The following is a 14,634-nucleotide window of genomic DNA, read 5'->3' as shown; positions in this document are numbered from 1 at the left end:
ATCTAATGCAGCTAAGGTAGACTGGCCCGTCACTAATATGAAATAGGTGCGTGAGACCTATACTATAGTCAGCGGGCACACACGAAAAGACAATTTCCTGCATAATTTAACTGTTTCATTTTATTTACAGTCGGTAGCTATAGTATAGAATAGTTAGAATCCAATCCTTGCAGAATTCAATGGAGGTACCATTCTATATANTATATTTACACCATTCGGAAAAGAAATTCCATGCCCTTCATAACATTATAACACGCATCTAGCAACACTTGTTAATAGTAATGTCAAAAAAATAAATATTGATCTGTTGGATTGCCTCAAGAAATCAGAAGAAGGTAACAGTAGCTGTATCGAGTCAAAATAATTTTTAGCATTAACTACCGGTCTATTTGTTTGTTTTCTTCAGATGGTACCGTTAAGTACTGACATGAGTATAAGAACGAAAGCAGTTTATTTACACAATTTTTTTAGACTTTAGTCTAGTGTTTGTCAATACACGCATTCAAAAGAATCAAAGGTCTTACTCCAGAATTAATGCTTACATTTTAACAGTAAAATTTTGTATGTAAATATACAATTAGTATAATAATTACATTACGCAGTACATATTGAAAAGATTCTACCTAAAGACAAAGAACATTCAAAGACAAGAAAGTACGGAGGAATTGTTACGTCTTGAAGAACAGTCGAATATCCAATAATAAATACATTTATAAAAAGAATTCTGACCTATGCCTTAATTTGGTGTTGCTCTTGAAACTACATGTATTTATACTTGCACATGTCAGTTATATGCCGAAATATCTTCCTATCCATGGCGCATTTCCACTGTTTTTCATTCAATTATTCTGATGCCAATAGTGATTTCACAAAGCATATATACACACAATTACTGTAAGAGAATTTACTGCATATTTTTCTCTAAAATAATTTGGTAAAGTGAAGAAGCAGATGGCACAGCAAAATGTGACTTTAAAAAATAAATCATGTTCTTAAAAATCAGGTAACGGAAAGTAATTCAGAAGAAAAAAAATATCTTTGTGTTTGTTGAAAAATTCAGAAAGAAAATTACTTTATATTTGAACTTGTGTTAAAATGTCTTCAGAAGAACTTTTTAGAAGTAACATAAACGCATGAAATACGTACGCTACATTGAAGATATCCATTATGTGTCAATTTCTACAATGTAGTTCAAAATCAAAGAATGTGCACTGAACTGTAGGAGTAAGAATAAACTAAATCAAAATATTCTAAATAATGTGGTATAGCTGCAGAAAATTCGAGTTGGCTTCAGTGAATGTATTGTCAACACTAGATGATGACGCGTGTGAACAGTGACGTCACAGTCGCAATGCAAAATACGTATGCCTGGTAGATATATCCGGACTTATCAGTATCAACTGATGCTGTTTTAAAGCTAAGAACAAATAACCAAGCGCATGTACTACATGGAAACAATTTTCAGCTCGAAAATATCTCAAAATGATATGTGTGACATCGAAGGATTTCATCAGTAACATCGACTTGTAAAACTTGAAATAATGCCCTATTTGGAAAGATAGTGAAAAGTAGGTATAGTCCTTCATGATAAGTTTGCGTAATATATTTTGTTAAGAGATGTGACATGCCTAGGCAAGTTTGTTGTAGCCAGACAACGACGTTTTGGCAGGCTTACGATTGCGACGTCATAATGTAACGCTTTCATATATGGGTTGAACGTTTTTTAAATTTTCATACCGGTATGAACGCAAATCGGTTACATCCATATTGCATGCAGCCCGCCCGCTAGAAAGATATTGGCTAGCTGCAAAAGCCCTTTATATAACCACGGATAATAATTTGTGAACCGCTTTGAGACAACCTACGAACTAGGTTGTGATAAAGCGGTATATAAGAACCTCCAATTATTGTAATTATTAGTATTACGTAGATAAGAGATATGAGCTTAGCTATCACATCATTACTGGCGTATACAAGAACCATTACATTTCGAATCCAAGGACACAATGGACTTCAAATATCACTTAATTATAGATAAAAGTATTTCAGTTACTCAATTTCCTATTGAATTTAACTTATCTGCAATCTATCACCTATATATTTTATCCCTGTTATGTAACTATGCTTTTATACCATGTATAACTGTCTATTTTTAAAATGTGTCAATGTAATTGTGATATGACACTCAAATCTTGAGATAGGTTCAGTTCAATAGGAAATCGGGTTAAAAATATTTAGCGCTTATATTTGATTTAAATTGAATTGAAACCATATATTCAATTAGGCGCAATTCTTTGACTAGTTAGTATATATACATAATATGTTATTTACAATTTGAGTCAATGACAGCGCTATCCTATTCTTGTGTTGTTTTTCGAACCCCCAAATCCAATCGTGTTTTCTACTCTTTACATGCCATCATTGAGGTTGAATAATACAGCCTCTCCTTCTATTCGCACAACTGAATTCGATTTCAAAGATGCAGTGACGTCACAATATTCACGCAACATGGCAGGAATCGTGGTATGACGTATGTTGACTCTGCCGTTGACCTTAGCTTGCCCATCCTATGTTATGCCCCCTACCGCTAAAGCATGCTGCTTTACGAAAAATCAATGATTATGTTGTTAACGCTTAGTAGCATCTGTCCGTCTGCTATGAAGTATCATATGTACTCTAAGATATGCCAACATTATTTCAAGCTAGGATGGATTAACCTTCTACCGTATTGATACAATCTGGTCAGAGTTCCCCCCCCCCCCCCCCCCAGTATATATATCTTGAAACTTGTGTGCAGTTTTGTCCACTCTCTACTCACGAATGATGAACATTAAAATATATTAAATTACCGATCTCTACAGATGAGATTATTTGTCTTAAACTCAATAAATAAAGTCAGCATAATCCACCACCCCCACCTGAAAAAAAACCCCAAAACTACTCGCTGTATCTGTTCTATCCCAAATATCACCATTTTCTTTAGGTTGAATATTTCTGTCCATGAAAATAAAACGATGAATAGAATATTCACAATTTACAAGCTGACATTTTGACATTCTAAAACGACAAAAATAATACAAAAAATGTATTTTAAATGTCAGCTTAATTATTTATGAGTAATAACCATTTTTTTCTGTAGAGTTTTTATGACACAAAAAAAGGAAACATGCTTCAAATTTTACACTAAGGAAATTATCTGAGACTATAAATGCGTTGCAAGTATTAATTCAAATTAAAGGACGGATTTGTATTGTTCGATAATGTCTAATTTAAACTAATTACTCTAATAACAGCATAAACTATTTTACATAGTATCACTAATTCACTTTTTTTTTTCATTGTCATGGAAATAACTCTCCATGTAACCAAAAGTGCTTTTTCTTTATAGAAAATACATTGTTGGATTACATTGTCAGATCAGAGATTTATATATAATATATACGTCTCTGGTCATATTATATCTTTGAGCTGCGATATGATTATCCGCATATGCAAGTTGCGTTGGTAGAAAGTAATCCGGAACTAATTTTCGAGACCCATTGGGTGCCCCTTCCAACGTCATACCGTCTTTGGCGGAAATTCATACTTTTCTATTTTCATTTTTAAAGAGTTCTGTTATATTGATGCACTATTAGGAATAAAAATATGTTTAGTAGAATAAATGCTGTAGTTGGGAATATTTTTTTCGAATGTTGAATAATAATAAAAAAAGTGACTATTGTTGTTTTTAATACAACATTATGTTAAAAGTGTTGTTAAAACATGTATTTTGAAAAAATAAATTTCAGCAGAGGTTATCGCGACGAGCCATTGCACAACAAGCATGGCGGAACATGCGGGAACAACGGTAAGTTTAATTTTCTTCAGGACACGTGGACATGTCAAATTTCCACCAATCTGTATAAATAATAGCTTAATTGTATTGATTTTTCTTTCAGAATGCTGATATACTCAAAAGATTTTCCCAAAAAGTTTCTGTATCCAGCACAAAGGAGAGAATCGGCGTACTTAACGATGTGGCAGTGATCGCTGCAGCCCCCGGTAAGTTGATGACATTTGGAAATAACAGTGCATTAAGTCACTTTACATCGCTCTTATATTCTTTGCATCCATATTTGACCAAGAAAACGATGTAAACATGATCTGTATACAAATAAAATTAAATATTATTGCATGTTAGGCAATTTTTTGCTCATTTTTTTTTCAAACTGAGGGGTGGTCTCAAAAATTTCAAAAGTGACATTGAGCTATCCCCGTGTTTTATATGCCTAGACGCCAACTTTTTTCTGTTTTATATCCGTCATGCATTTGTAGTAAAGAGCGATCAAAGTAAATATTCAGATATTGGAATAAATATTGTGATTGCTAGTATAAACAATTAAAATATATTTATTACTTTCAGTTTCGTAATTTCTTATTATAGGTCATTGCAGATTTCAAAAGTCATGTGAAATAATTTTATAAATCCAGATGCTAATGGTTGTTAATGAAAATAACAGTAACTTGCTTTACTATATAAGATCCATTCATCGTGTATCCTATGAACTGTTAACTTGACACAAGACATAAACATATGGTAGATTTTATCAAGCTATATGTCTCCTGACCTGTGTGACCCTGCACAAGGATATACAAGGAACTACCAAATTTTCATTTTGTAGTTCTTTACTTCCATTTATCAAATTCACATATTTTACATTCCTTGCTGTTTTCAGCAAATTAAATCAATATGAGGGTGAAATCCACAGTTGTTTCTTAAGGGCCTTTAATTTATAGTTAAACATGATGCATTATGACTCGGAAAGATGATATCCTCTCAGTATAAATTAATGCCTTAAATCAATAGACAAATATGTTCATTCTTCAGAAAGTAGATAACTTTATTGGTATATATATAAGTTATTGATCTTGCTGGTTGAAATGTAGTTATAAATGGACTTGTTTAAGATTCAAACATTGAAGCGACTCTTTTTAATAACTAGATTTTGATAATTACTATAGATTTGCTGTATTTTTAATTTACATTTTCATTGTTTTATTTTCCACTAGAGTTTCCAGAGAATGCAGTACGAGGGATTTTCAAATACTTGGCTCCAACAATAAGCCGTTACCAAGACAACAAATCTCGCCATGCCGTTTTAAAGGTCATCAGGGCAGTTACCAAGACCCATCCTGAGTCGACTGTCAAAACACTGTCCAGCACCTTGGAGGCACATGCAAACTTTCACAAAAAGGAACAACATTTTTGGTATGAAACCTGTCCTTTAACAATTTTCATATTATGTAAAAGGTATTTAGTTGGTCATTTAGTTAATCCACAGGCCATCCATACAGACAACCAACATTTAATTTCCGCTACCAGTAAGGATTTTTCAGAAATATCATCGTCTTTTTCCCACCGTAGGTATTACAGGTGGATATTGATTGGAAGTTCATTTCATGTTGCAATATAATGCAATATTTAGGGGATGTTTCAATATGTACATATGCATATATAATGATATATCATGCTTGAATGACAATTTAAAATTATTTTCTAAGATTTGGAAGTTTTATACTGGCAAGCGAGCTTAATATGGATGATATTGATTCAAGTTAAACATAGTTTCGATTAAATTATTTCCAACTTTGCCCAAAAATATTCCATCCCTAATATATGTTTTAGAGACTCCTTTCCAGATTATTCCCACATATTTGCAGTATCTCAATACATGCAAAGAACTGCTACTTAAAGTACTGAAATAAGTTTTAGGCAAGCACTCCAGCCACTTCAGAAGATTATTTCAGAAGGGATGGAAAACAGATTGACCAAACATTGAGCTACATTATCATTTATTGGGAGGAGGGAAGGGGCATGTAATGTTATCCTTGTCCATCCTGTCCAAATTCAGCATTATCACTCTGTTCATTATTTCGTAGCAGATTTTGATAAAACTTTATATCAAGTACAAGAAAAAAAAACTTTGAATCAGTTTGTATTTTAGAGTTCAAAAGTCAAGGCCAATGTCACTGTTACTGCTAACAGAAATAGGTGAAGCAATGACACTTATTTGAATGAGAGCAGGGGCATTTATGTCTTTATAAGCATTTTAAGTTTACCTTTTTTTTTAAGTTGTATCTTCTACTACTAATGCTATTGAAGCTAAATGAAAGCCAAAATAGAAAAGAAAAAAAATGGTAAAAATCCTTGGTAGCCAATTGCAACTATTGTACAGAACTATATGTAACTAACATTATTAAGTATTTGATTTAACACTGTTAATATAGATGATAATATGTATTTTTAGTTCTTAAGCAAGTGAGTAACAAGAAGTATTTGACTTTGTACTGAGATTATAAGTAATATTTTTTGTTTCTGTGTGTGAACAGTAGGAGCACGTCTGGTGAGGCCCTATTTGCACTGACATGGACATGTGTTGTGATGCAGGAGACATTCCTAAAGGGAAATCTCTCCAGAGATTCCTTCAAACAACTGGTAAATTTATATTAATTGATAATTGACAATGTACCTGATTTCGAATTTAAGGATCCCTGCTATCCCACTGCACTGTTTTGTTTTGTTTGTATATACAGTAATCTCCCCTAACCTCTGTTTAGATATAACTGTAGCACCGTTGGGTCAGGACCCTTTCGTTGACCAGGTAGCTCAGTGGGTTAGAGCGAAAGTATATCAATTGATCTGATGTTCAGATTTTGAATCAATTTCAAACTCTGCATGTTGAACAGAATACCCATGACTGCTATGAACCTATTTTGACCAAGGAACATGTAGGGCAACAATCTAAATTCTATCAGTATCGTTACCAATGCTAAACTGTTAGTTTGATTTAAACATATTTTATTTGCAAAAAAAAAAAGGATTAGACACAAGTTATAAAACTTAAAAGTTTACCTTCTCCCTTAAAACAGTAATGATAAAATATACATATGGCTGCAAAGTAGAAAATATTGATGACTGTAAATTTAGATGAGTCAAAGGAAACATGAATAAGATAGAATGTACAATATACAAATCTTATAGATTGTTTTTGTATTGAATGTACCCTTACATGTCTCAGTAACCTGTATATAATATAAACATACGCTGTAACATTACTGTAAACAATATAAAGTGTATATTTTCATATTGAAACTTCTGTCAATGATACATATCATATAGTCACTAAAACAATATAAAATTTAATCATTTAAAAAATTAGCTTTGAAATCAACCTGCATGTGTCAAAACCATAGCAGCTTGATGACGCAGCAGACCGCATCACACAATGGTAACATCCTTGAAGCTTTCTTTAAAACGCACTGCACCATATAAGTATGGGGGACTTAATCACAACATGCTCAAGTGTTACCAATAAGAGGGGTTTTGAAGGGTATTATTTGGTCTACTAGTTAATGCTAAACTACATTTGTAAACTGTGCACTTACAGGTTGGTGTACAATGTGGCCTTGTGTATGGAGCCCTGGCTGCAGGATGTAAGACCATCAACTCCGCTGCCTATAGGAAACTCATCTGGATCTTCAAAACTGTAAGTTTCAACAGCAACAAAAGTCATGGAACAACAACAGCAGCAAAAGTCATGGAACAACAACAGCAGAATTTATTATAAATAAAGAAAAATTAAGACAGTGGGTTACTAATAATGCAAAAATAAATCTCCAAGTGTTTATTTTTTAATACAATTTCAAAAGAAGTGTTTAAATACAATTTCAAAAGAAGTATTTTTGATACAATTTCAAAAGAATGTGTTTTAATACAATTTCAAAAGAAGTGTTTTAATACAATTTCAAAAGAAGTATTTTTAATACAATTTCAAAAGAAGTATTTTTAATACAATTTCTTAATACAATTTCAAAAGAAGTATTTTTAATACAATTGTATTATTTTTAATACAATTTCTTAATACAATTTCAAAAGAAGTATTTTTAATACAATTTCAAAAGAAGTATTTTTAATACAATTTCAAAAGAAGTATTTTTAATACAGTTTCAAAAGAAGTATTTCAGCTTGTTCTCTTTTTCCAAATACTTTCTGTTGCAAATAGGATCAAATAAATATTGAATATTCTATATAATTATAACCATAAAGTGGGCCAATTATGTATACATCGAAGAACTTATTAGATATTAGGCTACGTCAAAGGATCTTGCTCAAAATCACACGACAGTCAAAGGTGTCCAGCAACTGCAGCAGCAAAATGTTTGAGTTTTCTTCCCACAAGTAAAAACTGTATTTAAGTAAGTTTTTGACAAGAACTGTTTTAACAAATATACTGCTTTGTTTGACCAGAGTGACAAGGCAGTAGATGAGTATGCTCAACTGTTGACGGAGGTTGAGGCGTCCATGTTTGTGCTGAGTCCTGTCGGCATCCTGATGTCATATCTTACCAAGACTAAAGACCAGGAACTTCTTAAAAAATTTAAGGTGGGTAGTTTTTGTACAAGTTGTGTTTATAGGAATAAACCACAATGTAAAACTCTTTAGTTATGCAAAAGTGTGAGACCAGGAGACCTGATAATTATTTTCTTTCTATAATAAGAAGTAAACTGATCTAGTAAGCTGAACATGTACATTAGCTACTCAACTAATTTATTGGCTGTCGTTAGTTTTTTCCATTTCTTGTTAATGTGGGCATCAATTAAAATTAATTTTTATTCATCAACATTGTTTTGAATTATTAGAAAACTCTGCACATCATAATTGTACGACAAATGGTTTCAGTTGAAGAAATATATGGTGAATTCAAAAGTTTGAACTCTACATTTATGAGAATATCAGTTTTTGTTTTAAGTTCATTTAAAGCAAAATATCCAAATGCTTCAAAGTCTGTAGAAATATCAGATACTCATCTTGTAGGTAAAAGTAACAATTATATTACATAGTCAATAAAATATTGTATAGAATTCTATATAGCACATAGTCAATAAAAAATTGTATACAATTCTATACACATAGTCAATTAAAAATTGTAAAAGAAATCTATATAGTACGTAGTCAATTAGATATTTTATAAAAAGTTATACAGTACACAGTCCATTAAAAATTGTAAAAGAAATCTATATAGTACGTAGTCAATTAGATATTTTATAAAAAGTTATACAGTACACAGTCCATTAAATATTGTGTAAAAATCTGTATACCATATAAATACATATAATTTTCATCTACAATGCATTAACTGACTTTATGTAGAAGTACCAGTGTTTTAATAGCGTCTTGCCTGTATTTTCTCCCCTACAGGGCCCCTTCCTCGACATGTACACCAGACAAGTACTGGGATCCAGGACCAAACCATCTGTTCAGCTGCTGGTGAGCATTGTATAATGTTTCGTTGTCTTGGTCAAGCTCCTGGGCCCGTATTCAAGAAACTGTTCCCTTGCTCAAACTCAGATTCTGTGCTCAAACCCAATATCTTGTTCCATTAATGGAATGGTTTCTTTAATACAGGCCCTGGTGAGTAATTTATGAAGCCAAGACAACTTTGTTCAGTTCCTGGCAAGTAACACATAAAGTTTTGTAAGCTTTTTCAAGCTGCTGGTGAGTATTGTATTAATATCAAAGTTTTACTTTTTACACAAACAATGCACGTATTAAACGTGTTGCAACATTTCAAGACCGACTGCTCCATTGTCAAGCTATGACTGAGTGAGCGATTCGGGTCATGGGGATCAAATATTTGGGAGGAGAAAAAAAATGGAGTCTTTTATCATATCAAATCAAACATTATTCTATATTTTATATTTTACAGTAATTTATTTTAGCATTTGGTATAACAGGGGGGGGGGGGGGGTTGCTTGTTTGAAGAACAACTTAAAACTTTTAGACATGGTGGAGGGGGAGCCGTATGAATGAGTGTACAACACTTTCAGATTTTTGATATGACCTCCTGGGGCCGGGCCAGAGGGGGTGGGTTCAAATATTAAAAAAGAAATAAAGAAAAAAATACAGTCTTATAGCATATCAAATTAATCTTTATCATGAGTTCTACATTTTAAAGCAATTTATTTAACATAAAGTGTACGAGGGGGGGTTACTTGAGGGATAAGGGGTAAAATAACTTCTTCTACACTATTTGAAATAGGAACTTGAAACTTTTGAACATGGTAGATATTTGTGTGGGGAAGTGTACCAAACTTTGAGAATATTGATATGACCCATAGGGACCGAGCCAAAGGGGTGGAGTCATGAGGGTCATTTTTTTTCTCATATAATCTTTTGGCATATAAAATCATGCATTCTACATTTTAGAGTAATTTATTTTTGCATATGGTAATGAGGGGGGGGGATGCAGTGTGTATATGCTCTCTATCAGTAGGGGAAATGTCCCCGGTCGAGTGACATAAAAATATACAATTTTGTAACATCGTGGTACAGGTAAGTCATAGCTTGACAAAGGGACCAGTCGGTCTTGAAACGTTGCAACACATTTAATACGTACATTGTTGTTGTAGAAAGTAAAACTCAGATATTACATATTTCCAAACTGATGAATCTTATTGAAAGTATTGTATAATGTTTTGTCAGCTTTTTAAAGCTGCTGGTGAGTAATGTATAAAGGTATTTCAACTTTGCCCAGCTTAAACAAAATATAATTATAATAGCTTTCCAAAATCTTGCTTATTTTATAGGGCTTGAATAAACACCACATTCCAAATATATATTTTAACCTTAATGTAATCAATTCACGTGATGTAAATTGACAAAATTTAAAAAAGAATGAAATTCAAATGTTCATAATTGAACCTTAATGTTCTAAAAAGCAGTGTGCACATTTCTTTATATGCAAAAATAATGTTTCCAATTTCTATTGTTTTACATAAATGATAATTTAATAAAGATTCCAAATGTATTTGTACAATATTCAGTTATGATTGATAGTATGAGTGAGAAATTTAAGAAAATCTTTTTATAGAGATTCTATATGTACATAAATGATTTAGTCATTGTTACTACTTTTTAATATGTATTTTATAAAAGTGTTTCATGTAAAGATGGTTTTGATGAAGATATTTTGTTTGATAAATGCACATTTGATAAAGGTATACCTGATAAAGGCATATGTGATAAGTGTGTATTTGGTAAAATCGCTGGAGAAACGTGTATAAGTATTTTTGTGTCGTAGATATCGTGTAACCACTTGCTGCGCCACTGCACACACGAAGACTTCCAGAACCTTATGGTGCCAGCCACTAAGAAGGCCATGCTGAGGAACCCAGAGAGTATTCTACAAGGTGATCACCGGCTTTCTGTTGGAAATTGTTCTGTATATAGGGAACAGAAACCTTCCTCAATTAATGATTGAATTAGTAGATAAAGTTTACTTGTTCACTTTTTTTTTTATACGAAATGAAAATGTAAGAAATGGTGAACTGTAGAACTTTACAAATTAAAACTTTATCTTAATCAAAACATTAGATTTTGAATGATTGGCTTGAAATGGTTCTATGCACAGCAAAAAATGGTAGTTGATATGTTCCAAAAAACAAAACTTTAGGCAAACAATGATTGCGAAATGATGACATTTTGTATAACACAAGATGTTAGAACTAAATAGCAATGCAGTAATATCTTTGTAAACCCCTACCATTTGTCCTGTGAAAGTAGGAAGTCCATTGTAAGGCATGCAGCAATAAGCTTTGAATGAAACTTGTAAAAGAAATGTTTGGACAAGGGGGGCATTATATAAGGTTTTACTTTATATAAACAAGGGGCATGCTGATATTTCCGTTTCATTGTAGAAACTATTTTTAGAGAAATAACTGATATATATACATTGACATCAGTCATGCGATGTACATCCTCAATATCCAGGGGTTGCGCTCACTTTCGTTCTCTACACCCCTGGAATATGTCATAGCAAAATTGAAGGCACGAAGATAGCTGTTTGATTGGTCTCGAGTAAAAAACCACCAGACCAATCGCTAGGCTGATACTTGACCTTTGAAGATAACAAAGGAGAGACGCCCGACTTCAAAGTCTGTCAATTTTTACCGTTAGGTGACCGCAGGTTCTTTTGATGTACATCAAAGGGTCGAACTAGTTTTCTTGCCTCATCAACAAGGTGGCGCACACTGAGCCTTCAATTTTACTAGGACATATTCCAAGGGTGTAGAGAGCGAAAGTGAGCGTAACCTCTGGATATCGAGGATGTGCAATGTAGTGCTGTATAATGTTTGTAATGAATGGCACCTATAGTTGTATCCTTCCTGTATGTTTGTAGCGAAGGAGTGAGATTTGTGCCGACAGTAAACCGAGGGATAATTAGCTACGCTGTATCACTATAACAGTTGTAGTCAGTCCCCCTCTGACAGTTCCTATCACATATATCTAAGTATTAGCGAAAGGTTTCCTAATAAAAGATCAGAAAATTATTTGATAAATGCTTCCAAACTTATTTTTCATTAAGAAACTATGATTACCGTTAGTCTATTTTGTTTTTGTTTTCTCAAATGTGTCTCTTCTACGACTATATGAAGTTCTATTTTATTACATGTAACAACAAGCAAAACTGCTGAGACTTTTCTGTAATCATAATGCCCCACCCCCGTTCTTATCACAATCAAGGACTTCTATATCTTGATGAATAAAAAATGTAGGTAAATATGACAAATATTTCTGCTATAACAGTCTGTTATACACCACAGCAGAAGTATTATAAAGCACAGGTCTGTACTTCCAAGACTTACCTTCTTTTGACCCTGGTGTGATCTCTGACCATTGCTTAACCCTTTCACCCCTAGGTAACTTAAGTAGACTCTACCATGCATTGATATGGATTAGTCCATTATTGTCTACAGTGGTGAAAAGGTTAAACTTAAACTATTTACAAACCAAGCGATATATTTTCCTTGTACCAAATATGATGTATGGGAAAATATATAAATCAAATCTGATGTAGGCAAGCATGTCATATGGGGCAGGGCAGGACATTATATGATATTTGTTCACCTCTTCTAGTAATTTCAAGAATGTTTTTGGAGATTGACACTAGTTGTCAAAATCTAGAAACCAATCTGTTCCTACCAGTACCACATATCTCTCTCCTGTGTTACAGCCGTGGGGTACATGATCATCGGCCAGAGCCTGGACCTCAGACAGTATGCACAAGAGCTAGCCAAACCACTAGGAGGTATTTATGAATTTATACTTAATGTTGATTATGTTGAAATTGTGTACAAAATAAAACTTGTCTGAATTGAACAGCCACCAGACATGTTTCCATTCAGAATAGTCCAGTTTGTGATTGCCAGTGTTCAGTATACATAGCAGAGTCATACACTGCAATGCAGGGCTGGTTTATGCGGTTTCTAGTTTCAGTTATACTGAAAGACTCAATTAATCAATCAACTATTCAAATAAATAAAGATTGTACCTCAGTTATCCTTCAATAAGCCCAGGGGGTCTGCACATAATTTCTTACTTAAAAAAATAGTGGAATGGGTGTACTTCAGGACAGTGAAATGGCGTTTGTTTGCATGGCTACTGAACTGCAATAGATTTGGGTGGGCTTATTACCAGGCATAGTATTATTGCTTGAAAAATACAGTATTTTTTACATTCATAGAAGGGATACCATGTGAAATGTCAGCTGGTAAGACATATTCTGTAACTATTTTGAATTTGATACAAATGTAAAAAAATATCTTTTTTATCTATGTTTGTCTATACAAAGCTATGTTAGGAACTTTTGTCCCCACAGTATATACTTATTCAACAGATTTTATAGCCATTGTAGTTGCCATTAAAATTCACAGAAAATGTGTTAATTTTATCTTTCCAGTCCAACTTTGCTCCAAGGATCCTGCGACAAGAGCAGAAGCTGTGGCTGCATTTAAAAACCTGGCAGTTCAGTGTAGTGACACGGAAGCCGTGGAGACACTCGTGTTTCACCTGTTTGGTATCCTCAATGGTACGCTTTAATCTGGAGATATGTCTTAATCTAGAATTGTTATAATGGCATCTTATGATAAATCTAGAGATATTATATTGGTGTCTTATGATAAATCTTCTTTCTAATTGTGTCCAATGATACAATGCACTGCATAGACATGTTACCCGGTAAAAGCAGAAGTAAAGTACAAACGTTTTACAGATCAACAACCACGGACTGAAGCGGATAGGTGTATTAATTGCGTAGGTAAAATACAGGTAAACACCTGGTGTATAGTCAATATACAATACCCTCATGGCCAGTTGATATACAATACCCTCATGGCCAGTTGATAAACAATACCCTCATGGCCAGTACTGTTTGTTTACAGGGTCTGAAGGGAAGCTGACGTCTGTGGACCAGAGGATCAGTGTTCTGCAGGCGATCGGCAATGCCAGCCAGAGCACTGCCAGTGGAGCGTACGCCCTACAGACACTGAGTGACACGGTCGCCGAGAAGTTTATTCCCATGTTACAATCGGAAGGTGAGCCTGCGCCATTGTATACAGTGTTTCAGTTTACCTTTATGTGGGTATATCACCTCCTAAGATGGCTTTTGACCCTCAANGTGGCCAGTTGATATACAATACCCTCGTGGCCAGTTGATAAACAATACCCTCATGGCCAGTTGATATACAATTCCCTCATGGCCAGTTGATATACAATACCCTCATGGCCAGTTGATATACAATACCCTCATGGCCAGT

General features: G+C 33.6%; 1 protein-coding gene across 1 annotated transcript in view; it reads left to right on the top strand.

Moving 5' to 3' along the window:
- Nucleotides 1-3,768: 3,768 nt before the first annotated feature.
- The window catches only part of LOC110457742 (eIF-2-alpha kinase activator GCN1-like), a 59,045-nt gene continuing 48,179 nt past the window's right edge, over nt 3,769-14,634 (top strand). Inside the window, exons 1-11 of the mRNA XM_021509130.1 lie at nt 3,769-3,847; nt 3,939-4,041; nt 5,050-5,248; nt 6,370-6,475; nt 7,428-7,526; nt 8,288-8,422; nt 9,239-9,307; nt 11,121-11,229; nt 13,053-13,127; nt 13,779-13,907; nt 14,260-14,412. Of these exons, the coding sequence (XP_021364805.1) occupies nt 3,824-3,847; nt 3,939-4,041; nt 5,050-5,248; nt 6,370-6,475; nt 7,428-7,526; nt 8,288-8,422; nt 9,239-9,307; nt 11,121-11,229; nt 13,053-13,127; nt 13,779-13,907; nt 14,260-14,412 (1,201 nt within the window). The 5' untranslated portion in view covers nt 3,769-3,823. The remainder of the gene's footprint in view (nt 3,848-3,938; nt 4,042-5,049; nt 5,249-6,369; nt 6,476-7,427; nt 7,527-8,287; nt 8,423-9,238; nt 9,308-11,120; nt 11,230-13,052; nt 13,128-13,778; nt 13,908-14,259; nt 14,413-14,634) is intronic.

The sequence above is a fragment of the Mizuhopecten yessoensis genome, unplaced genomic scaffold, assembly GCF_002113885.1.
Source record: "Mizuhopecten yessoensis strain PY_sf001 unplaced genomic scaffold, ASM211388v2 scaffold9301, whole genome shotgun sequence".
Taxonomy (NCBI): Eukaryota; Metazoa; Mollusca; class Bivalvia; order Pectinida; family Pectinidae; genus Mizuhopecten; species Mizuhopecten yessoensis.
This window is presented reverse-complemented; position numbering and strand designations above follow the sequence as displayed.